Raw genomic sequence first — 26747 nt, forward strand, 5'->3', positions numbered from 1 at the left:
TAGGGGACTGAATTGAGTGTTGGTTATGTAATGCAGATTAAAATTAAAATTTGGTTTCATAAGGGGACTGTGGGGCCTCCATGGAGGCATGAGCTCTACTGATTCACAGTCTACACTCCACTACATTTCAGTTATAGACCTTCAGTTAGTCTATGAGTTACAAAACATGCAGTCTCTGAAAAAAGTCACGTATCGTTACTGATTCCATTGTAAATGATCTCCAACATGACAACATCAACAGTTTTGAAATCCTATATTTGCCTAAAATACTTGTACTTGTAGTAATATTTTAACCCAGTATTTTTTCCCCCGCAGTCATTAATAAAGCATATAAAAAAATCCTCCTATAACTATTTAATACCAGGGCACTGACACTGATGAAGCTTAACGGAATTCAGCCATCCAGATTTTTCTTGAAGTTTATTTTAATAATTTTTAATATCTTGTTTTTGTTATTTTACAATCTATATTCCTGTACTCTAATGGTGTCTGATCATCAATAGCTTTAATTGTAACTGTGTCAATGATGCTAAATAAATACAATTGTATTATTAGTAACTGCTTCCTTTAAAATGATGGATATGAGCGTATCATAACAACATTTAGATCAATTAATGTTTATAGTTGAGTTTTATTGTGATATCTTGATGTGTTAAGTACAAATAGTTTTTCTCATCACCCAACATTCAGCTGCCAGGTCGCGCTCACCCCTCAAGGACACGGACGTTAACGTGAACGCGCCCACCAACTTTCTTTTTTAGAAAGAGCTGTAAACACAAGTGGTTAACGGTCTCACACAAGCACACGCACACAAACACGCACAGTGCCCGTGGCAGCGTCCTCCATGAATCAGGCTTGATGTTATTGGACAGAGTGAAAAGATAACAGCAGCCACGTGCTCATGTTTACACGTCTTCAAATTTCAGGCGGGATTTCGCTCTTCGTTGCTCAAACACAACCCTCGCACACTACGACTGACGCCAGCTGCACCACCGCAGGAGATCGAACTCAACCTCATTCTCCCCGTTAATCTTAACCTGAACTGTTTATGGGAAAGAAAAGATGGGAAACAACCAGTCGACTAACCTGTTCCTGCCAGTAGGTCTGTCCAGTTTACCTGTGGCCAGCGAAGAGAAGAAACCTGAGGGTGAGTCTTTCCTCCAAGTGTTTCACTCCTGCTGCTTTCTGCGTGTCTTCACTTGACTGGTGTTGAGGTTAAAGCTGGTAAATCACCATTTTAAATCAATACGAGTCAGAGGCAGCTACAAGGCTGATATACCCAAGAGGGTTGTTTGAAACATCACAGCAAAACCTGCATATATTTGATAGATATGATCAGTATTAATAATTGGTTGCTCTGACCTCACTGTAAGTGCATTGTTATGGTATTCACATTACTTTAGCCCATAAACAGTGTACATTACATTATTCTAATACTTTTACTGACATTTGATTTCATCTTGGTTAAGGTACAACATTGTATGCATGTTTACGTCATTATTGTGGCTCTAGCAGTCAGAGCTCCATCTGTTAGTGGAAAAAGGCAAGAGGATGATGACTTGTCAATATTGACGTCTTCTTGTATATAAGGCACAAGTTCAAATTCACTTATATTACATTCCTTATGCACATTACATTTCTTTACTGCTGCAGTTTCGCACACAATAAATAAATATATCATATAAACAAGTGCAATGATGCAAATTACCAGTAATATGAGATACAGTACAGTGAAATAAGAATGAACATTGCCATTAAACGTGTATAAAAATGAAGGATAACTAATAACTTAAGTTGTTGAGACTTTTTTCCGCTCAAATATCTGCTCCTAACTGAAAGATGAGTCACATCACATCTTTCATTAATCAAACTCTATTATTTGTTGTTTTAGACAAGACAGGAAATGCCTATCGCTCGTTCACTGCTGCACTGGGCCCATGGCTGGGAGAGGTTCACAGAGGCCTCCTGGTGATGTCATAGCTTTCCCAGGCTCCTGTGGGGTGATGGGAAAAAAAGAAAAAGACAGAATGTGTTGTGAGAATAGAAGAAAAGAGCAGTGGATAAGAACCATTCTAAAGAAAACAAAAGGACGCACCCCTACTGTCTTTAACACCCCTATCTTTAACATGATTGTCCTGGTTCACTTTCTTTTTCGGACAAAAACACAAACCACCGATTCAGAAATCAATATAGAAATTGGTGGAATGTGGTTAAAAAGTTATTTCAAGTTTTCAGATAATATAAACCTATTTTGGTTTAATGGTGCCATATTTCTAGTGTGATAACACCATATATATATAAATATTACATATTCAACTCCAAACCGAAAAACATTATGAATCTGATATGTTGTGACTATTATTCATTTTCTGTCCCTGGATATTAAAAGATCCAGGGACAGTTGCACAATTTATTTTCAAATAATAATAATGCATTTTTTTTTCACTAAATCTTTTAAACATATGATGATTGATCCACTCCTTCTTTTTACACATTTTTCACAAGCAGCACTAGGTGGCGCCACTATGTAACCCTGACATCCACAGTGGGGTAGGGCCAATAGAGAGCTCAGCTCTGGCTGATCCTCTTTGGCAAATGAAGGGATGAGTTCACTGGATCATTGTAGCCAAGCGAAGCTCTTCCATCATTTGTTCTCCCTCGCTGTATTAGGTCATAAAACCAGTAACACTGTTTCTATCCAAACAGCCATTGTCCAAATGTAAACTTTGTGAAGCAACAGTGTGTGTTTTCCTCTGCGGTTCAGTGGAAGTGGTCGCTTACGTCTGGTTGCCTGAAGCAACAGGTGTGGTTGTGTAATGGTCGTCCAAGGTCTGCTCCTATTTTTGAAGCTGCTGCAGGCCCTTTCTTTGAAGAGGCCCGCTGCTGAATATATATATATGTTGGAGCTCTATATCAGCGCTGTCTGGCACTCACTCGCTCAACCGTGATGTCAGCAGAAGACCTGATACCATCAGACACACCGGGTGCTGTGGAGCGGCATGAGAGTCGGGGTGATTGGAGGAGTCATAGAGAAAAAGAGGATCGAGTTTCAGTTCGAGCTCGATCGAGTTACACAAGGTCCATCGTCACCCATCTGTTGTTTTCACATCTTAGTTGGTGCCATGTTGCATTGACTATCTGTAACGTACTTCGGTTCGGAAAGTAAAATAACAATGTGTTCTGTGTGAGAGAGAGAGAGAGAGAGAGAGAGAGAGAGAGAGAGAGAGAGTATACGACCTTGGCCACTTCTCTTACATGCCACGATGGAGCTCCTGGGTGGCATAAGGGGAGGCCGTTAAACATTCAGCACCATCTTAATTATTCAGCACTGCTTGACTGCGTGCGAGTGTGTGCGTGGGAGTGTGTGTTTTTGTGTGTCTGTGACAGTGTGAAAGAGAAAGAAAAGGAGACACATAATTATTGTATCAGTAATGTTCACTGGATATATTATCACCTATTAATTATATCGCCTGCCGGGGAGTCTGTAAGTGTCACAGTTGATCTCCATTTTTAAGGCTGATTCAGATTTAATGAACAGGTCATGACAGTTGTGTTCAGTCTCCTTATTGAGGCCGAGGATATTGAACAATAGTCTTATTGTTCATTTATCAGTAGAACCTCAGTAGAGATCATACGTCTGACAAGGCTCAACATACTACAGATGTTTAGTTCTGTATATAAAGATGGACGACATGACGGATCCCTAAAAGTGAAGCCAAAGCATCGCCACCTGGTGTCTGGCTGGAGTTTAGGATAAAAGTCCTCTCTCCTCCATGTTAGTGTATGGGACACGGACCTATTAAAATAAAGAAGTTGTAGAAGTTGTGCTAGTGGTAATAGAAGTGGTATTATGGTGATCTCTCTAAATACTTGTTTTATCCAACCAATGCCTCAAACCCAGAGATTTTCTGTTTTTAAAAATGATGAAAAAACAAAAAGGCAGCACACAGTCACAGAAGCGGGAATCAGCAGATGTTTTGATGTTTTGCCTACCAATCAATTCGAAAGATGAATCAATTATCAAAGTTACATCAATTAATTATTTAATTGCGTCACCCCTGTTTCATATCTTTTAGTCACCATAAACCAGCCCTGTATTCAGTATGACTGATGATGCAGCGCAGAGAAAATCACTCTCCCTCTTCCATTAACTGTGGCGAATAGAGTCACGCAGCCGATCCCCATATGAACTGTGTGTGCGGCTGAGAGGCCTTGCAGCTGACCGCAGATCTCCCTTATCACAATCTCAGCTTCCTGCTCTGAAGTTACTGTTCAATAATGTTTCCTGGTCCTTTCACTCCATGTCTTGTCAACTCGACTCCAAACAGGGGAGAGAGAGTTTGGCTGTTCCTGGAACTGCAAGCCGGACGTTGCCCATAAAACCTGGGCATAATGTGCGGAAGCACCTGATAAGGGTATTAAAGTGACAGAAGTACAATCAACGACAAAGGCGGCCTGTATGTGAGAGCCAGATTCACTGTCCTACGATCTTAAAATGTGTGTGTGTCAGAGTCTGGTGCTCAGTTTCGTAATATCCCATTGATTCAGACAGAAGAAGAAGCTGTACTGGAGGTGATAATGGACGGGCTCTTTTTTGGGGGGGCTTCTTGTTGCTAACAGTCCTCTGACATATTGGATACACTTTAAGAAAGGAAGTTCTCATATTTACAAGTTCCAGAAATAGCCCCGTCACGCAGCACTGTCGGTATATCAGTGTCCTGTCCGAAGCGGGGGGCCCCAGCAGAAGTTTCCCACACGTGTCACAGGCCAATGTCATGACAAGAGAACGAAAGAGAGGGAGGGAGGGGAAGAGGGCCAGGGAATGGGAAGGAGGGAAAGATTAGCTCTTAAAAGAGGGCAGAAAAAAAATAATGAGTAAGATAAACACAAGCCTACAGACTCGTGTTCGAAGGAGACGGGCGTTAAGACAAAAGGGATTGGACGGGGGTTGACCCGATGGCAGCAGAGGGACATGGAGAACGGGAAAAGGGGCACAGATGGACGGAAGCACTCAGCCGTGTAGAAGTGCTAAAGGTGAACCAAGTGTCTGTGAGAGTGACCCCTATGTTTCCCTCTTTTAAATCAAAGGCAAAGCATTATGTAACTAGGAGGGGGGGGCAGGGTGTTTATGGTGCCCGCAGCTTTGTAATTCTTGTGAAGGGGGACACACACGGATTCCAGGACTGTACCTGTTGCTGTGTTTGGTTGTTTACCTGTTTGAACACATTGGCTGCATACTGTACATTGTAATGTCCCAAAGTGTCCGGGGCATGAGATCAGCTTACAGAGTTCCCATGGGCTCATGTCCCTCCATGAGGGTTTGTGTTTGATGTCTGGTATGCGCTGGGTCTATGAAGTGAGCCTCCAGATAGCGGGTAGTGTCCAATCCAAGTTGGCTCGATTTCGATGGCGTTGAAACGAACAGTTACATTTGAACGTTGCTTACTGGTAACTCATGTATGACCTTCGAATAATGTGAAGCACCAACACAATCTCCACAAACATGGTTAATTAGCAAGACTCAGTCTGTTATCTGAATATTTCTTAGTCAAACAGTTGACTTGAGCGGTAATGTCAATGAACCATCTAACGTTGCTATTAGAAGAAAAACAAAGATGGAGTAATTCTCAATTTAAAAAATGCTCTGTCCCTTTGCCTCCACGTTAGGAAATACACGGTTTATTTTGGTGTTGGACTTTAAAACTGGGTCGGCCAAAACAAGCTGATCTGAATCATAGCAAAACAGAGGGCGCCTGGCTCTCTGCCCCTGATCTGTCTCTATTGCTGCGAGTCAGTCATGAAGAAGAAGCTGTTTTTCGTTCTGCATTGTTTATTTTCCTGGTTCATTGTCTGGGGATGTGAAGATAAGACGGGAACACTGCTAATTCTCTGCCTCTGCTTCCTCAATTCTCTAAGTGAACAGCAGTGACAGTGGTGGATGCAATAACATGAAGCCTCTTTATTCGACCTGGATCCTTTAGAAAGAGAAATGCATATGGTTTCGTTTAACTTGCTAATGACCGAGGTATGACAGACACACTGTCCAAATCTGCGACAGTGATCCGGGATCCTGACGTAATGCACAGAAGAAGAAGAAGGATTCCTGGATGTGCTTAGTGAAGGGCATCTGTCCATAACAGCAGAGGAGTCGGTACGCACCTCAGCCTCAAGCTGCTTCGGGGATGGATGGCAGCTGTTTCCCTGGAGACCGGGACTAACAATACCCGCTCTCTAATTACCTACGCCCACCCAAGTCAGCATGGAGGCAGGGAGCGTGCATCACCTCGAGAGCCTTGGCTCAGAAATGGCGAGTGTCTCTTTGACTCTGCGTTGCCACATTGTCTCTGAAATAACCGGTGGAAGAAGAGATGCGTAAAGGCAAAAGGGCAGCGGCCGAGGACATGAAAGCTAGAGAGGAAACAAGACAATGCTGGCATGACTGTAGAGCTAAGAGGACAGGTACAATGTTTATTCACTGACGACAGAGCCGACTCCTCTTTAGGCATGATCGATTTTGGCCGAGGAACAAAGGCTAGCAACCACTGAACATGGTAGGGAAAGTTAGGAAATGGTCCAAACAACAACTGTATGCTACTACCCCTGTATGTAAGAGATGACTGCTATCATTGTTGTATGTTGTCTGCCTCAGGTTACACAAATGCATACAGAAAATGAATATACAGCCTCATTATCAGTCATGACTGAAATATAACACAAATAAATAAATCTAGGGATTCACATCCCCTCTCGACACCAAGGTCTTGCATATGGTACGCGACACGTCACCATTTCACTTGTGGGACTTTCCAGCATGAAATATTACCGAACTACCGACATTTTTAGCTATCTCTGAAAGTGATTTCCTGGAAAAGAAAGTTACGTAAGATGAAACAGAAATAGATCGTTTGCACCCGCCGAACCCGGTTACTCGTTGATATCGGAGGCATTTCCAATACTGGTAGCGGTATCGGAGCATCTCTGTTGTGACAGTATATCAGTGGCGATCCTGGTTACCACAGAGGACGTGATGGTTTGTATGCTACACGGAGCGATCACGGTTATTTAGGTTGAAGCAAAAAGAGCTGCAGGCCTTGAAATTACCCTTGACACAAAAAATAACATCTCGTTACTACTGGTCCTGCTGGTGCACCGCTGCGAGGGGCTTAAATGTCCTCTCTGACAGTTGACATGAGTAACTCGTCCACCCACAGCTCTTGAAGAGGAGGTTCCACTCAAGTCCCCCAGAGTGTCAATTATGTGTCCTTCATGCAAAGTCCAGTGGGGAAGGGAAATTAGCCTCCTTTTAATTCTGCTCGATTTCATTTGCTTTTGATATGAGGATCTGCTTTTGGAGGTGAGCCATGGTTACGATACAGAACCTGTGACGATATCATGTAAATAATAACAATTTATCATCAGCCATAACATGAAACCAAAGGGAGTTACATTGTTTGGATTACAGCTCATTCTCAGACGCCAATAAATTCCACACTGGCAACAGCGACTGAGTGCTTCCATGACCTTTGACACTCCGGTCTGATTTTTCTGCCTTCTATGGGAAACTCGGAGTGGAACAACCTCTGTGTCTCACAGGCTCTCTAGGGAGGGGCAGAGAAGGGGCAACTGGTAGAAAACCTCACATCCAGCGCGCGACTGCGTCACCGTCCCAACTGCAGAGGATTGAGTCCAAAGGGAGTCTGCTTGGAAAGAAATATGTTATTATGTAATGCTGTACCTGGACCTCTCTGCTATTCCTATATGCCCTTTCCTCTGGGACTGAGGGACACAGTAACCATCACACACTAATGGTCAGTATATAATATGACAGCTGCTGGCTGTTCTCCTCATGAACTTCTCGCACGTCGTGCAAACACTGGAAACTTTTCTCAAACTGAGATTTTGTCCCGGCCTGTTGTTGAAAGGGGGGCTTAGATGTCTTTTAGTGTACCGAGGGACTGCCCAGGATAATAATAGCTAAGGCATTTTGTGTCATAACCCGCAGGGCCTCAGTGGGTCGTTGAGAGCTTCGCGGTCTTCATCACCAGGGACGCTGCTGCTGGGTGAACATGTTGTTACTTCGAGCATCATGTCAGAAATGTACAGATCTGTTAAAGCAAGGGTTGGTAAGTTGTTTCTGAAACATACGTCATCTGCACGTCCCGATAGCCATCGATAAATAAAGTCTTCTCATAAGAAAACGCTGTGTCTGTGTCCCGCTGCATGACTGTGTTAAACAACCAGTCATTTCATTCAGTCTGAAATGATTGGGGGCTGTGCTCTCACTGCACATGACTGGAGTCGTCAGCCGAAGAGACAAACAAGCAGAGAAGAAGAAGTTAGCGAGCGAGTCACGGACAAGAGCGAGTCGTCAGACAGTGCACGTCCATGTGTTTTGGGGGTGTAGCTTTTACGAGAGGGGTGGGATGTATTGTGGCATATTTTCAGTGTAGCCTGCTCTTGCTAGCTTTTCTAGGACTTCCAGTCCTAGCTTTAATATTGGAGTTTGGTAACAAGAGTGAAATGCTTCGTGTTTTCAGCTGTTGTTGTTGTTTCCTGTAGTTATTCCATGAAGTTTACTGAGGAAATACTTGAGAAAAAATAATTGCATATCTTGGTTGAGTGTTTATTGCCTCTTAATTGCCTCTGTGTACATTTAGAAAAGAAAAAAAAAAACGTTTCTCCCCCCTCGCACTATAACACACTAAACAGAACAAGAGTGAAAACTCCAGTTCTACTTGTCTGGGACATTAACTTTGATAAACTGCTGCCGAAGCTGTGGAGAGAAATCATTTTACATGACGAAAACATGAAACGGCAACAACATGAAGAAATTGATTAATTGGTGAAAGGGCTCTCGCTAAAAAGCCCCAAACTGGGCTGCTCAGCAGTTCCTTCCAAACCGCTCGCGTTGCTCTAATGAGATTTTGGATTCTTTTCTTCCTGAATATTTGAGAGTGAAGCCATTTAGAGGTTAGAATTTGGAAGCTCGGAGGCATATTCTGACAAGCCTTAAATTGCTTGGGAAGCGAGTTCCTTTTGAACTGTGTCATAAATTCTAATGATGTTAACAGGCTTAATTGGGATCTTCTTAACTATAGGTTTGTTGTTTAATGTATACCGCAAGAATTCACTGCACCCCCACCACCAACACCACCACCATACGCCTGACAGGGTTAATATGAATCCGGCACAACTGCAGTGCAGCAGTGAAACGCTGCAGGTCAACAACATCCACCCCGTCGTCATAATATTGTCCCACAAAAACACACACATTTATGCCATTACACACGCATCGACATAGCTCTATTTCTTCATCAGCTATTGAAGAATGATTGAAAACACACAGCTTCACCTTGTAAACTTTACTGCTCGACCAGAATGTCTATTCCTGGAGCGTGCCTGACAGGCGGCGTTGAGGAAGGCCACTGCTGATTTTGTGGAGTCACGTTAAAAGATGACCAAGACCTTGACACTGACACCGGTGGAGACTTTCCTGTCCCTCTTTGTCCAGACACTGGACACCAAAGCTGTGATTAGTCCTCAGATAACTGGATGATTCAATGGATTTTCCACATCAAACGCACCTACTGTTGAGTCACTGTTTAAAAGTATGAAATGAAAAGGTATAATTAAAGAGCTGAATTCTTGCATGTTTTTCCGTTTGAATTGCGGATATGAAGTCATTGCTGCATCTCATAAAACGAAAGAACGGTTTTGATTCATTACAGGTCGTGCAACAGAGAAAACCTTTATTTAGCCGCAGTCTTGAGATGCACTTGTTTCCCAACTTAACCACGTAGCAGAGGGCTTGAAGAGCGTGGCCGTGTTGTTCTGGGCTGAGAGTATTTCCTGCATCTCCTTCGGTGGTGCATCCGCTCCTCATCTTAGAGAACTCAAAGACAATAGAACAGATGGAGGAAGAACACTGTCCGTGCATCTGGTTAAATGCATTGAAAGGCCATTTTTAGCGCTCTCCCACTGACAGAGAGGCCTAAAACAACATTTTAGTGGAGCCGGGCCACTGTTTCATGTTCTAGTCCGGCAAACTGAAAATATGCAACATTTAGCAAATGACAAATTACTAATCATTACATTGTTTAACATATTAAAAATGTATTAACCATGTGCCATAACGCTGCAACGTCCAGCTGGGAAGTTTTGTCTCATGTCGTAAACCGTGGTGGCTCAAAACAAATTTCAACTTGCTCTACGTGCACGAAAGCTCATTCTCTGCCAAACAAACAACTTAGGCTACATCCATATTACTACGTTTTAGTCTTGAAACAGAATCTATGTCCAGTGAAGTGAGTGTATTGGCTCCATCTCAGTTTAAGTCCCTGTACATACTAACACGCCTGAAGACGCATATACGTGACCACTCATATACACTGGGAATCTGTGTGCCTGTGTAAACAAGAAGGGCCATGTATCGTTGTAGTTGATTATTCATGTTGTGTCCTACACTGTTAGCAGAGGCTAATGCCGGTTGTTTTCTTTGGAAAGACAGTAAAGCATTAGGAGCCTGACGACGCAGTGAAGGTTAAAGACCCAATCAGCAAACGGTCGTGATTGTCTACGTCGACGTTTCCAAACATCTGGAGTTAAACGTCCAGACTAAAATGCAGCGGGTTTCTTCAAACTAAATCGCGGGCAACAGCGTTTCCAAGCAGCTCTAAAACTCCGGAGTAGTGAGGACGCCAGGTGTATCCGTAACAGAGATAATGCATTTTTAGAAGAAAATGTTGTAGTGGAGATGTTGCCACTTACTCACTTTTCAGCTTCAGGCCTCCAGCATATGTAAACTAACTATTTTCATCAGAACTGAGCAAACCCCAAACACCATGGGATAAAGTCAAAGTCAACCTTGATTTTAGAATTGCGACTAAGATGTTGAAGATTCCCTGAGAAATAATACAGGACTGGACTCAGTGACGTTATTGGAAGTTCGCGCTTATGGTGAAATGACTTGAACTTGTCTAGTGGCTGCTTGAGGCTATACGTGAATTTCTAAACCGATTGAAAAGTGGTGGTAAGCTCTGAAAAACGGTTTGCAGGAGGATTATTTGTCTAAAATTAGCAGCGTTCTGCCCATTGTGTTGTTGATGCAAAACGAGGAATAAGTAATTAATTTTAAGTATCAACAACGTTCCTTAAACTGGTGTCGGAAAAAAATATCCTAAGGGCCTGAAAACACTCCAATTAATTGAAAGTAAAGAACATGGATAAAAAGTTAGAAAACACTGATTGTCTCTTTGCTGCAGTGCTGTGTTGTGTCCGTACCAGCGGCAGCGCTTCGTTTCTCCAATTTGCACCGGTTGCCAGTGATTCACTCCGTAGCTGTGTTTTTAATTTACTGAAAATCTGAAATTGCAGAAGTGAAACCAAGCATGCATGCATTTTGTCTGCTCAAGACTGCCGCAGCATTCAGCCTCATGATCTAAGGATTTTGGAAATTAGAACAATCTGTGAGGGCACCGAGCACATGGCAAGAACTCCCTCTAAAATGGCTCCAATTAAAGGCAAATGTTGCGCTGTTGCTTTGATTTAAACAAAAACAAAAAAGTTTTTCATTCACTTGTTTTTCATCATATGCGTGAGGGACTTTCCCCCCCCCGATAGATTGGCTTTGGCAACAGTCGAACTCTTACTGCGTTTTTTGAAAAGCAGGTGCTTGACTCCGACGGCCCGTTAACAGTCGACCTAATGAAAAGACAGGAGCGCACATTGGAAACAGATGTGAACGCACCGTAGTACAAAACAGAGCGAGGTGACCAGGAAAACATTGTTGTATGAATGTGGCTCATTGTGCTGGCCCATGTGCGTTTGATGGAGATGGCTGTGTTCACATCGAAGGTGGGTATGACTCACTTCATCCATTAGATCAGTGGGGTTTGGACAGGAGCCCTCCCCTGATACTGAGACCACCGCACACAAACCCTCCCAAACGACCATCTGCTGAGCATTTCTCCGCTGCCTTTGAGTCTTTAAAGGGAATTAAAATACTGCAAATGTAACACTTTGCTGTCCAAGGAGCAGTCACTGCGCTGCTCTGCGTGGCAGCAGTCACACCGCAGCGGGCCAACTTTCCTGGAGCAAACGAGGCAAAGTCTGCCCTCGTTCCTCTGGAAATAACTTGGGTTTGCTGTGCAGGCCCTGTGAGATCGCTGCATCCCAGATGCTTGCAGAAGGGGGACCGTATACATTATGGTTCAAGTTCGCATTCCTGTTTGCATCTAATTAAATGAAAAAAATGCAGCTTTTGTAAAGCGTTGCACTCTATGCCCCTCACCTAGTTTTTGTTTATGCGAAACCGCAACCCATGGACCGATCGCTATTCACACATCCCACTGACTAATCGCAACAAATATCTCCAGCACTTGCCAGGCTGTGTGGCCATCGACTGCCGTTGTAGTGAAGAATGTACACTGAAGTTTTGCCAAGTTGTGTCCTCTTTCTGTTTGTAAATGTGTGGTCAGAGCAGCTCCCTCGGTCGGGCTCCACACCAGCTCCAAGAGGGGACTTGCTGTCAGAGCCATCACACTCACGCTGGATATCTGTGTTAACAGCATCCAGAGGTCAGGGCCGAGGGCGATGCCGAGTTGTTCTTTAGATTTTTGGCTGAGTATGATGACGACCGCTGACACGCTGTCTAAACTAATGTACCATCCCCCTTTCCGCAGACAGGCTGAATGTGCTCAGTGAGACCTCGCTGAGTCTCAGATGTTGCTTTCAAACATGCACTGATGTCCTGGCATTTTCCTGAAATTCACCCGGGGCGGTATATAAGAACGCAAATGCCCAGTCAGAGGCTGCCGACATCGGACATAGTAATACAGCAAGTCTTACACGTAGAAGACGCGGACAAAGATGTCCACTTGGAAAGTGCCGTTATCGATGTGCCACCCTTCACCTGAATATTCCCCAACTCAAAATTGGGGAATAGTATCTCAACCCAAAAATGTCTCAGCCCAATTTTCGGGACATTTTCCAGAGTTCATGTCTGAAAATGGTTAAAGAAGCAGATAAAAGCAAAATCACAAAGTCGTCTGCCGTTCATCTTTAAGTGCTATAGTATGTTACATAGAGTCGACCGCATAAGGCTGTAATCTTAAACAAACAGTTGGACATTTCGGGCTTATTCCCTTTTTTTGCCCCAAGGCTAGATAAGAAAACCGATAACACTCTCATGACTGCGCTGTAAATATTTGAATGTACAGTCAGCAGCTGGTTAGCTTAGCTTACAGCCAAGCCAGCATGTTTGTTCCATCCATATGAAAAACCGTGTAAGACGGATTAGTTAGCGGTGCTGTGCTGGATTATTTATTGGCCGAGGGCTGTGATTCTCTGGAGTCTTGTTGGAACCTGAAGGAAAACTTCAACTTCTTGTCTTCAAATCTCAGATGTTTTACGGATAAAGCAAAGGAAATATAACGTACTAATTACTTTAGCAGACATTCGAGTCTTCATTGTAAACCTGAACTCGATGCAACCGGCTGCTGACTCCAGCTCCATTGATGATCTCATCTCACCCTGGAAGCAACTCTAAAAACTATTCCTTGGACATCTCTCTGTGTTGTTGAATATTTCTGCAGACAGTATCTAGGTGGAAATAATCCTGAAACTACTGTTCCGTGACTTCGGAATAAAATCAGCCGAGTGCTCATTATTCTGTCATCAGCGCACCATGGTCTGTGCTCAGGCAGCAACGCGAGCATCAGGGGAAGCAACACTTGTTACGGCAGCTCGGCGGTGTTTACAGGGAAGGCTTGATTGCAGCCTCCATCGCAGCCTCATATTCACTTCCTGTGTTAATCCCCTTTGCCGTGGCAGCTCTTTCTTTCTGTGGCAACGGTGAGGGCGTGGGGGGGAATTTCACTCTTGCCTTCTCCTCACCCCAAACACCATTCAGCCGGTGCTCACATAAGTAGTCACCATATCCTGCAAAAACAAACAGCATTGAGGAGGTAGAAACAAATGCTTTTGTCTCTGGGTTATATTTAGTCCCAGCCCACCTTCACCCAATCGCCGATTCTCACGAGACTGATTCGGCCTGATACGGCATTGGAACTAAGCAGATCATACATGATCTTGTTTGGCGGCTGCGGAAGCCCAGGAGCACTTTTCCTGTGTGTGATATGGATCCTCGCTGCGGAGTATAGCTGAATGCACGAGCCGGGGAAGTGATCCTCCAACTCTGTCATATGTTTTCCAGTTAGTCCCAATCCAAGCAGCAAGGAAGAATACCCCGATCATTTTGTGACACTTTGTATTGTTAGATAGTCTATTATGGATCACGTATGTATTTACGCATCTCTTCTCACATGACGTCTTTCCAGCCAATCGTGCTCGTGATGATAAGCGTGACATGACTCGCCAGCACGACAACAGCGTATGCTTAATCACATGAAACCTACTAAACATGTGACATGATGGTTTCGAACCACATTTCGCCGAAGAGTTTTAAAACAACATGCGCGTCGGAATTTGGACACAGCTTTGAAACATCTGTATCAAGCTTCCCATCCCTACTCCGGTCACGTACTATAATTTCCCTCAAAATACGATAATTTTAAGCTTCTGCTACAACATTTCCCATCTGGCAACGCTGCTCCGGGCCCTGTCTAATTCTCCACTAAGGGAGATCCGCTGTGCAGGCACTCCCTTCTCTAATGGTCTGATTCCTCCAAGCCTTGCAGGCCATGGCTCCTCAGAGAGCACTGTGGTCCAGAAGACAGGAAACAGCTTGAGAGAAGCCCAGCAGTCAAGGCCACGGGAGGGCAGAGGACAGGGTGGGGTGAAAAAGAAGAGGGGATTTCCTCACACGGTGCTTGGACTATTATGTGTGAATACGTGATTTATTTAAAGACCATCACCTCCCTGTATGTGATGGCTCTGTATTCCAGTATGGATCCATCCTTGAAACCCTCTGACCACATGAGGAGGAATCAATAATCTTGGGAAGCCTCTTATCTCGGGGTATCAGGTCAGTTTTTAAATCAATCAAAGAGGAAAAGGTCTGTCAGACGAGGATGCTGAAATCATCATGGTGTTATCAAAGTTTTGCACCAGGCTCTCTTCCTCGACCCCCCCTCTCTATATGCAAATGGCACTGACAGACTTCCTTTATGAGCGCAAGCTGGATGTTTTTGTCCCCAGCTGCAAACTGATCACAGGCTCTGAGTGAATTATTAAAAGAATTATTCGGAGACAGTGTGATGCTTTTGAAGGAGGTGTAGGTGGTGTTGATGGTGGTGCTGGAGGGGGGATCTCTGCTCACTGTGTCTTTAAAGTCGTGCAGAGGGGAGCCTGTGATACTGAAGCGAAAGGAGGGGGCTGCTGCCTGCGCGCTAGTCGGTGTCTGCCTGTCGCAGCGGCTCGGGGGCTTTGACATTAAGGAGACGGACGGAGAGGAGCGCGTCCAATGCTTCCGCGCGGAGATACGGCACAACCCGCTGATCCTCACACCGAACCGGATCCAGGCAAACACACACACACACACACACACCAGACCCGGGTCTACACGGATGGACAGAGGGACTCCGCAATCCGAATTAAGTTGTCAGCCGGTGCGAGGGATTTCTGGACACAATGGGGAACGCGACACCTAAACCCCTGATAGGTGAGACCTGTTATTGCTGCGAATGCTCGCCCACGCGTGCATGGAGCTGAGTGTTGGCTTGCTGGGTAGCGCGTGTTCCTCCATATACTTTGCTCTGCGCACAGGCGCGCTTTCCCATCACGGGGGAGCGGAGCATGATCCTCAGGGAGCGAGTCCGGGCACAGAAAGCGCTCCCTGAGAATCTCACTTCTTACCTGTCACTTGTAAAACCTAAATCAGTTATGCAACTTTATAGTTAATTGAATAAAATATATAGTGATGATCAGCTGAAAGCATCATCAATTAATGTTTCTAATAATTGACTGGATCAATCCTCAGTAAACATCCATTAATCCGAATATTGTCCTTTACACTTTTAAAGTCCATTGCATCTCCGACTAATGTCCATTTTCCAAACGTCTTCATATCATCTCCTCAATTTCTGTTCTGTGTCCTTCTGTGTCACTAATGTGCTGCACTTTGCTGCCTCCTTGTTTTTCCTGTTTTCTTATGATGTGCATTTACGCCCCCCCCCCCCCCCCCCCCCCCATAAATCTGGCTTTTATTTTGACAGAAATAAATGTTATGTCTGTTTTGTGTCATATGTGACATTTTTCATTTCATAGATGGATAGAGGACTTTATTGATCCCAATGGGAAAACCACACATGTAACAAAACAAAAGAAACATGAGGATGTATGCCAAAATAGAATAATACAAATATGAAACCTTTATTAAAAACAGAATTAACACAAAAATACCCATATTGCATTATGATATTCTGTAGTTATTCGCAGCATCAAAGGTGTTTTATGTAAATCACAACTTAAAGTGAGAATTACTCCTGCATGTGACTCGATTGTCGCCCCCAGTTTTTGCATAAAGCTGTATAAGAGCTCTCTGAAAGCGCATTCCCATTCCACCTAGAGTACGTTACTTGACATCAGCTCCCTCACATCACTCTGATTTAATGTTTGTCACACTCCCACGCCCCCAACAGACCCAATCGGCGGCTAAATGATGTGGCTACTGCCACCGGAGCCAGCTGACACAGGGTTTGGACCGAGAACAGTTAGTCACAGAGAAGCAGAAGCAGCACGGATCCTATTACCCGCCCTGTATGGTTTCGATTAACATGGGCTTAAATGAGTATCTGTGTTTTATGGTTCTCTAGAAGAGATGGGCACAGTAAAGTGTGTTTTTATGGGTTAAAGCTGGACGCCTATGTGCCATGAAGAAGTCATTACACCGGGTTTCAAGTGATGTCACTGAGACATTCTTACCAGGAGACTCATGTTCGCAAACAAAGATGTGACTAAACAGACCCTGAAATGTCCTTAAGACCCACCAATGTCCTCGGCAGTGGATGACTTACAGGATGATGCGGTGAACGCATGCAGCCTAGAGATACGCGGGGAGAACAAGCCTGATCATCTTGTGGCCAAAGATCCATGCGAGGAATGCACAAAATCAGTTTGACATCTCGAGAAGCTGCTTCTTGGCACAGCGCTGTGTCTTGTGCAGTCTTATGATTGCATGTATTTGTGCTTTTCCCTTCATTAGCAGCACGACAGGGAGACACCATTCCCACACTCGACTGTTTATAACCCAAAGTGATTGAAACCCATGGGCTCCAGCAGAAATGTAGTGTAAATGTGCATATTTGCTTTTTGACAGGAGCAGCCCCCGAGCCTCAGCTGAACTTTGCTCGTAACCACATTTCCGATCAGCTGACAGGAGCAGTCGCTGTGTTGTTTCTCATGATTCTGGTGGTCCTGACTATCCAGGGACCATCGGGTATCACTGACATTACTCCCGTTCTTGACCCAGCCCCGTCTGTACCTGTTGTGTATTCGACTCATAGACCTCCGCATCAGACTTTTACCGTCTGGTATTCTTTTTTTTATGCAACACTATAAGAAAATGAAAGTATGTTTTATTTGAAAATAGAACCAAAAGTTACGTAAATGTAGAAAGATTTAGAGATGTCGAGTTTTTTTTCCAATACAAAGACTTCAGTGTTCACCAAAACGCTTCGGGTGCATCGTTACAGTCTGACAAAAATATTCAGAAAACATTTGCGCAACAGATTTTTTTTAACGTTTTGAAAGCTGCGTGTTTACATTCATATTTACTCAGCTGTGGTCTTCTGCTTCTTCTTCTTCTTCTTCTCCTTCTCCTTCTTCTTCTTCTTCTTCTTCTTCTTCTTCTTCTTCTTCTTCCCCGGCTTTGTTGATGTACTGCTGCGTTTACTTAATTACTGCCACCTGTAGATCACAAAATGAAATAGTGTTGAGCTACATTTGAATGTGCGACAGTCGGTCCTACCACGTGCACAAGGCCAATGAAGTGACCGCCCATTCATAAAACGCTGCTCTTTGGCGACGAACAGAAAAATCTTTGAGGATTCTTGAAAATATTTTCGAAACAGCTGTGAGTTTTTATTCCAACGAGGAACTGTGTTTTTTTCCAAGGATTCTCTTTATTTTCAACCAATCGGAAACTCTGACGTAACAGTCGGCCCAACCTTGGGCAAACATTGTCTAAGCTGTGAGCTGTCCCTTCATGAACTATTGTGCTATGCCTTTCAGCTAATAATGGCAAGTGTCTCTATCAGTCATCACTGTTGGTCCTTTGACTGCGGACTCCCACTACATCACTGTCCCAGTGGTAGGTGAGCTTAACGCCTGTGGACTTCCCCTCTGCAGAAAGGAGAAGCGGGCGCCCACTCATCTTTTGAGATGTTGCAGATGTTCCTGCTGCTGCTTCATAGTTTAGAATATAATCAGTGATAATGTCTCTTTTAGGAAATGAACTGTGGTCAATTTCACTGAGTTATTGTATATACGGCAGCTCACAGTGATTTTTAAACAGAAACGTAATCAGCCCCTGAGGAGAGGAGAAACGCGGCCTCCCCGTCTTATACCATAAACACCCTTAATTTAGCTTCATTTAATATTCAACCCCAACGAGTCTGATTTAAGTTGCTTTGTCCGATTTGACTTCTGATCCTTGCTAATTCATTTTGCAATGCTAGTCAAGAAATTATTTTGCCCAAGTAGAACATTATCTCCTGTGAAGATCAAAAGATTAGGCCCTTTTATTATTTGGGCATCTCTAGGCTGACGAGGTCACTGTGGGATTCATTCTCCACTTCTGAAGATAACTGTGGACGGATGAAAAGGGCCATTCAGGGTTTGTTTATGCTGTAGGCCAAGGGTGTGTGTCGCCCATAAATAAGACCAAGGCCTATCTCGTCTGTTTTTCAACTTCCTGTTGATCTTCTGTGCGTGTTATGTTTTCTTTCTCCTGTGACACTACTAATATAAGCTTTGCTCAAATCCGATTTTTACCTAAGACAAACATCTATTTTTTCGTATTTCGCAGTCATATATATATATAATAATAATAACTTCGCCTCATTTCCCTGATTTAAACTTCCCGTAAGGTTGTGGTAAGAAGACTGATTTGGGACAGTTGCTTTTTCATACAGTTCATGTGGGTTACATCCTAAAAGGGACTATTTAATATGCTTTTCGGGAGGAACAGAGAGGCTTCATAGTGTCAGTGTGGGAAAGGAAATGTGTGAGACTGTGGTCTCCTTTACATAACTGGCCTCTGCCCTCTAAACCAACTGCCATGGGCCACTTGCAAGCGAGTCATTGTGTGTGTGTGTGGATGTGTTTGCCTTTTTTTTTATATCTCTAATAGCATTACTATTTTGACCTTCTCTGATGACTCACACAGTGTTGGAAAGTGAACCAACTAAATAAAGACTTTGACACAATGGATAATGCAACAAGCTCTCAAAATGCACCACATTGTAAAAGATTACACAACATTCATGCTAACAAACAGCAGTCTGATTCAGGCTGACATTTCAGATATCTATGACTTAATAATAGATCCAGCAAAACAGTTATTTTTGCCTCCAAACCTCTCACATGTTTTCATTGCGGTGAAAGGTTCAAATGATCCAATATCTTGTCCAAAATCAGAGATGAACAAGATTAGGGTGTGAAAACTGAAAACATGTTTTTTTCTCTTTTCGCCCATTAATCATCTGACAATCCCTCCGGTTTATCTGGTCTCTCGTTGTTCTAAGTGTGGATAAGTGTTTTCGAGCAGCTCCACCTCCAGCTGCTGCAACAGAAACATGCTGTGTACACCCTCGTGCTTTGGTATTATCTAATGAAGATTTCACGTACACAGTACAATCACCAACCAGTACTTTTAATAAGTAGGATGACACATAGATGACTTTAACTTGTTTTGAATACATTTTTTTCATTGCTGCCTTGGCACTTTTATTTAAGTAATGTATTTGAACGATCCCTCCAGCAGTGACATAAGCAGCGCTGCTCTTCACGTTGGCCTCTTATTTACTTGATCGAGGAATTGATGAGTTTCTCTTTTTTCTCTCTGTGTCCCTCTGTTTGCACCAACAGATGCGACTCTGCAGCCCCGCCCGGTGGCCAGCAGGCAGTACTACACCCTTCCTAACACTGGTGTGGAGAGGAGGACGTCTGCTCCCCCGGTCAGCATCAATGTGGAGTCGCCCCGGTTTCACCCCCAGGCCAAAGGCAAGAACATCCGGCTGGACGGGCAGCTCCGCCGAGCCACTCGCAAAAACAGCTTCTGTAACGGCATCACGTTCAGCCATCGACCCGTGCACCTCTATGAGAAGGTTTGTTTTAACTGTCTATTTGTTTTTAAGGTGCTTTAATAATAGAATAGAAGCGTATTCATATCATCGATCTTCATTCAGGTGCGTCTTCGTCTGAGCGGTGTGCACACGGGCTGGAGCGGAGCGCTGCGCTTCGGATTCACCAGTCTGGACCCCAGAGAACTCGTCGCCACTGACATCCCCAAGTACGCTTGCCCGGACCTGGTGACCCGGCCCGGCTACTGGGCCAAAGCTCTGCCAGAGAGACTGGCCTTGAAGGACAATGTGCTGGCATTCTGGGCCGACCGCCATGGAAGAGTTTTCTACAGCATCAATGACGGAGAGCCCATCCTCTTCCACTGCGGGCTCAGCATTGGCTGTCCACTCTGGGCCATCATAGATATCTACGGCATCACCCAGGAGGTCACGTTGCTCGGTAAGATCATGTACTCACTCTGTGGAAACTATAAAAAAACGTTTGTCATGACTGCAGCTGATTAGATGTTCTCACGGCAGATGATTCATATAGAAAAGGGAAGTGAGAGGAAGAAGTTTCACAGCTGACCTCTTTAAAAAATTCACTTTACACAATACATCTAGAATTATCAAAAATAATCCAAGATATAATCAGGGATTCAGTGTGATCTGTATTTCGATCATGAGCACTGTCACCATACAGCAAAGAAGGTTCCTGGTTCGAATCCTAGTTTGTGTGTTCCGTCTTCTTTGCGCTCCACATACATTTTTTAACTGTGGGTAACCAGACCCTGCTACAACGTGTGTGGTCACTCTAGAAAAGGAAACAAAAGGCCTCTGGCTACATCTTTTCCTTCGCCTACAGATTCTTTCTATTTACTGCTGTAATCCAAGCACATGCCTGTTGGGGTGAGTTTGATTAGAGACTCTAATTTGACTTCAGGCGTTGTTAGTCTTTGTACGATGGCCCTGCGATACCCTGCCAACCTGTCTGGCAAGGACCCCGTGTCTCCCCCACTGTCCGTTGACAGCAAATTTAAGGGGCTTGCTGAGGGATGAGAGAGCAGCTGTACCTCAAAGCTCTAAGGCAGCAAAGGTCAACATAGAGGGAGAAGGTAGAAGTACTCTTTGACTCTAGTGAGTCGAGAAAACCAGACCTGTCCCTTCTCCTATTGACTGACACAGCAGATGTCATCCAACAAGTTCACCCTCCATGCTTCTCTTTGTAAAACTCTCGCCGTCTCTTTCCCGCGCTTTGTCCCACTCTCTATCTTCGCCTCCCTCTCTTCCACCTCGCTCTGTCCCCGCGGCTCCCTCTCGTACTCACGGGGCGGGTTTATGTTCAGTGGGTCAGTAGATATGACCATGTTTGGTCATGACGGCAGATCCCAGAGCTTTGGTAGCGACGGTGGTGGGGGGGCCCCTAGCCCCTGATTTGTTTATATCACAGAGAGAGCTCTATAACCTGCTTTATGAATGTGTCTGTCTATGAGTTTGGATAATCATGTCAGGGCAGAAGGGAGAAGAAATGAGGCGGTAATAAATTGGTGAATGTGGAATAAACAGCAGACTCAGTTTTTTTGTTCTCTAAACCTCCACAACAAACATCACGATTAGATCAACATACAAAAGCCTTTTTCTCTTTGTCTTCTGTGAAAACGAACTGAATACCTCTGGCCACATCAGACATGTTTACAGACAAATAATCAATTACTCGAGAAAAGAGTTTCGCTTGTGACAGATCATGTGATGTGTTGTCCAAGTCACGTACTTTGTCAATCTTCTCCGCCACAGAAAGCACGTTTGCTGAGAGCGTTGGCTCCAGCTGCCTGAGCGCGGCCCGCCTGAGCGCCTATCTGCCCCAGAGTAACCACGACTCGGCCAATTACAGCAACAATCAGCTGGAGAACAACCAGACCGCGGCTGCCAAGATGGCCAACCTCCAGCTCAATAACTACGCTCAGCTCATCCCCTGCTGCTCGTCCACCTCCTCCTCCTCCTCCACGCCGTCCTCCTCTGCCTCCACTGGATTCAGCGTCCCGCGGGTGGCCAGGGGCCTCCCGTCCCCGCTGGACAACGACTTGCACTTTCACCCCGTCCGCGGCTCGGACGTGATACTCTCTGCCGACCGCTCGGCAGCCTGCATCCACTTTCTGGACAGCAGTCGGACTCTGGTGTTCAGCGACCGGCCGCTGCACGTGGGTGAGACTTTGTACGTGGAGGTGGGCCACCTGGGCCTGCCCTACTTCGGGGCGCTGTTGTTCGGTTTAACGTCCTGCGACCCAGCCAGTCTGCACGCCGGGGACCTGCCGGCGGACCCCGAGCTTCTGCTGGACCGTAAAGAGTATTGGGTGGTGCACCGGGACTTTCCCATGCCTTGCTCTGGAGACGTGCTCAGCTTCAGCCTGCTGCCCAGTGGAGAGGTGCACCACGGCGTGAACGGAGTGGGACGGGGTCGGCTGATGTGTGTGGACTCCTCTCAGGTCCTGTGGGTCTTTTTCACTCTGCACGGCGCCGTCAACAGACTCAGGATACTTGGTAAGATGAGCGTGTTGGAAAAATGATGTACACATCCCGGTGATATAAACAGATTTTGTGTAATTATTATGATTAGATTGGACTGGTTTTTCACCTAGCTGTTAGTGGCAGGAGGGCACAGTCATGAATGCAGACAAATGTTGGGATCCAAGTTCACCAAAGATGAACTACACTTGAGTTTGCTTCGCCACAGAAAGCAAATGCTTAATTTGGCTCCTCGCAATCTTGATTGGAGGTGAACGGGATGCGAAGGTTCCCCACTGCTACATTCATGTATGTGTGACTGTGCCTTAACTGTAAGTGGTTGAGTTGCATTGTGGGTAATGCAAATTGTATAAATAATAAAATTGTAAATCAAATGCTAAATGCCTCAAAGCTAACATCATAAATGCTAATAAAGGACGCACATTCATTCTGCTCTGGAGTCTCAGCAGCTCCTGAAATGTATTTTTTCCCAGACTAAAGGAATGCTGCTGAGTAGTTTTGGTCTGCATGTGTCTGTTCAGCTTTGAGCCGTGACCTATCTGTGCTACTCCCACTACTCCCACATAAACTCCCAGCAGCTCACATCCTATTCTCACTGCTCTCTGATCCAACAACATCATCATCCTCAAACAGAGCCGGCGGAAAGAAAATCATAAATATTCAGATCTAATCAGCGTAACGCCTTGAACTCTGCAGCGTTACATTCCAACTAGTCAAGGACACAATGTGTTAAAATGACTCCAGTTAATCAAACGCATTGTGTGGACGCCACTTTTTTACGTGTGGGGGTTTCGTTGATGTGTATTCATGTTTGTGCCACAGGAACTCTGCAGTCCAGTCCTCCCTCCACGTCTCCCAGCACTTCTCAGAGCAGCAGTCCAGATGACAGTGACTCAGACCTGGCGTTCAGCGTCAACAGATCCTCCTCTGCCTCTGAATCCTCTCTGGGTACGTTCCTGAACGTTGACAGCATGCTGGCTGCTTCCATTTTGATGGAGACCCACACAGGGCCACAGCAGGGAGGCTCTAATTGGGAAGAACTGTGGCATTCTGTTCATGGGAAAAGAGTTTTTGTCTAAATTTCAAAGGAGCAACAGCAGATAACTTTAATCATGTCGGATTTTGATTTGATTTATTCTAGAGCCGTGATGATTAGTCAATGGATTGAGTTGTAAATTGACAGAACATTTATGTGCAGCTATTGATAAACAGCCTTTTGTTTCTTAGAGCAGCAAAACAAAGATTCTCTTGTGTAAGCTTCTTAAATGTGGAAATTCACTGCTTTTCTTTGTAACTGTACAGTAAATAGAGCTCGAACAGCAGCAATGATTAATAAGTCGTTTAACAGAAAATAAAAATGTTATTTGATTATGAATTAGTCATTTTATTAGCGTCTTAAAGAAACGAAACAAGTAATATGTTGTTGAAACCTTCTTAAATGTGATAATTTCAAAAAGATGTTACGACACATTGGGCTATTGAAACTTGTGATTGACGTTTTCTCAACTTTTTTATGATAACAACTATAACTAAGAAAAATGAATCAGTGATTGCAGTCACTAGTTGTAACCCCTGTGCATACTTCTTTTGTTAAATCCATAAGAATTACATATTTAAAAAGTCTTATACAGACACAAATTGCGCTCTACCACACAGAAAGATAGAGCATAAGGAATAATGTATGTAAAACAACAGTATATCTGAACCTGTCACATTCTTCTCATGGCAACTGCATGAACAGGACTTATCGGTGCACATATGTATCTGCGGCTCCCCTGTTTTAAGACCCACATTTCTTTTTCTCTCTCCTCTTGCAGTGACCGCTCCGAGTTCCCCTCTCAGCCCTCCCGTCTCCCCCACTCTCACTGCCTCAGACCTGCCCTCTGCTGGGAAAAACGGCGAGTGCACCATCTGCTTCGACCAGGATGTGGACACCGTCATCTACACCTGCGGACACATGTGTCTGTGCAACGACTGCGGGCTGAAGCTGAAGAGACAGATCAACGCGTGCTGCCCGATATGCAGGAGGCCCATCAAAGATGTAATCAAGACTTACCGGCCGTGATGGGCCAGATGCTCAGACGTCTGTCGCTGGACACCACCTGTTTCTCCTTCTCAGGCTTTTTTGGACACAGAACTGAACCAGGCCCTAACTGTGCCTATATATCCATATAGTCTGTATGGGTAGATCATATCTGGAGGTAGACCAGGATCTTCATAATGCAGAACTGTGATATAGCTCATCGTGACACATAGACTGCACACAAGCTTCTATATTTTGGAGCTTCTACGATTATAAGATGAACCATGTGCTCCTGTTTTGTATTTTCCATGTATTTGCTGAGCTGTGAACATTTTTCTCCTAACCCCACATCGCCCCAGATATATGTGTGCTTCAGCAGAGTACGCGGACCGTAGTCTACGAACTCTAGTGCCTTAGATTATGTCACATTGTGTGTCCGAGTAATAATGCTAACAATCGTAGCCATATTTCAATGTACAGTACAGAGAGCGAGTGGTGAGAGAGGCCCACAGATAAAGACTTTATGCAAAAAAGGGTGAATAGTAAGTGGAAGGATGCAGCTGAATGTGAGCGACTTTGAGAGATGTGTGTTTGGAACGAATAAAATGAGGAATCTGGTTTTTGCACCTTGAGAGACTAATAAATGTGGAATATGTGTGATTTAAAAAATGTGTCCATACTTTCAATAATAATTATAAGACTGAAACAGCCCTCAGCTCTGAAGGTTCATGTTTGAAAATGTGAATACAAGCCTTTATTTAGCTATACTTATAATGATAACAACAATACTGCTATTATTAATAATAATACTTCAGTTACTACAACTACTACTACGAGACATGACTGCTTTTTGAAAGTGAAGCCAACGGGTCACAGTCGCCACCTGGTGGCTGACTGCGGTACATGTCAAACTAGTCAAAGCAAAAGTCAAAGCTGTTTTCTCTCAGTCTGTAAGTTTTTATCACACTGGTGTTTGTTCAAGTGCTCATTTTCCTGCAGAGTTTTTAAATAATTTAATTGATGCCATAATATCACCACTACAGACAGCTATCTTAATTAATTTATATAAAATTCATAGAAAAAAACTGTGAACAATATCATTGAAACAGCATTATTGAGGCTTCTGAACATTTGCCACTTTTTGTTATGATGCAGCTTTATACCTAAAATATATTCATAAACACTGGTGCCCTCTCGGTGCTTGGTTGGCTTTGCAACCGGCAGCAGCCTTTATCATGGCATGTCACTCAAAGATATTTTATATGGCTAATATTAAGATCCATTTCTCTTCGGCCTGTTTTTCTCATTTCACCAGCGTCTCCACACAGGTAGTAAATAACAGCTCCCTGTCTGCTCCTAGGATAACGCTAAAGGCACTGATCAGGCAGATAGTCATAACAAACAGCCAGTGTCTGCCCGAGATCCTCCGTGGAGACGCCTCAGCTGTAAGGTAAGGGTTTGTCATAAGTTGAATTTGTAAGAACATATCACACAGACAGAGTTTTTGTGCAAAATGAAATTTCACAGTTATTGAGAGACTCATTCCTCAGGAGCAGCAGGAGACATTTACCTTGAAAACAATGAAGCAACCTGCGTCGAGGCCCAACAGTCCCCTCCTGGAGCCATGTTTAGATTCAGGATTTTTACTTGGATCTGCACCAAGTTTCCACAGACTCATAAATATCATTCCCATAAACGTGCCTGGATTTTTAATTCAAGATCCACAAATTATTATATGTTTATTATTATTATATTATTATCATATGAATTCCAGTATCTGCCCCTTAATATGGATCTGTTCTCTCCTGACCTATACCACAACCTGCCACGAAGGTTTGCGTAAATCTGTCCAGTAGTTATTACATAATCCTGCCAAATAAGAGTCAATGAGACAAAACCTCTGTAGTGGAGGTCATCAAACAGTGTGTTGTGTCCACAGTGTCATTTGAGGTGGCTTGTAA

General features: G+C 44.2%; 1 protein-coding gene across 2 annotated transcripts; it reads left to right on the forward strand.

Annotated features, from left to right (window-relative positions):
* Nucleotides 1-968: 968 nt before the first annotated feature.
* neurl1b (neuralized E3 ubiquitin protein ligase 1B) lies at nt 969-25455 on the forward strand. 2 transcript variants are annotated; one of them, XM_053429551.1, is made up of 6 exons: nt 969-1147; nt 20047-20285; nt 20367-20700; nt 22035-22778; nt 23586-23711; nt 24581-25455. In XM_053429551.1, the coding sequence occupies exons 1-6, from the start codon at nt 1063-1065 to the stop codon at nt 24826-24828; spliced, it is 1776 nt and encodes a 591-aa protein (XP_053285526.1). In that variant the 5' UTR covers nt 969-1062; the 3' UTR covers nt 24829-25455. The 2 variants fall into 2 exon arrangements, with proteins under 2 accessions (XP_053285526.1, XP_053285527.1); XM_053429552.1 differs by lacking the exon at nt 969-1147 and adding an exon at nt 14732-15619.
* Nucleotides 25456-26747: the final 1292 nt, after the last annotated feature.

The sequence above is a fragment of the Pleuronectes platessa genome, chromosome 8 (assembly GCF_947347685.1).
Source record: "Pleuronectes platessa chromosome 8, fPlePla1.1, whole genome shotgun sequence".
Classification (NCBI taxonomy): Eukaryota; Metazoa; Chordata; class Actinopteri; order Pleuronectiformes; family Pleuronectidae; genus Pleuronectes; species Pleuronectes platessa.

Bases quoted from the DNA above. Each gene is read 5' to 3' on its own strand.
- neurl1b (XM_053429551.1), top strand. From the start codon at position 1,063: ATGGGAAACAACCAGTCGACTAACCTGTTCCTGCCAGTAGGTCTGTCC. The intron at 1,148-20,046 runs GTGAGTCTTTCC...TTGCACCAACAG, and splicing joins CGAAGAGAAGAAACCTGAGG to ATGCGACTCTGCAGCCCCGC. The intron at 22,779-23,585 runs GTAAGATGAGCG...TTTGTGCCACAG, and splicing joins CAACAGACTCAGGATACTTG to GAACTCTGCAGTCCAGTCCT.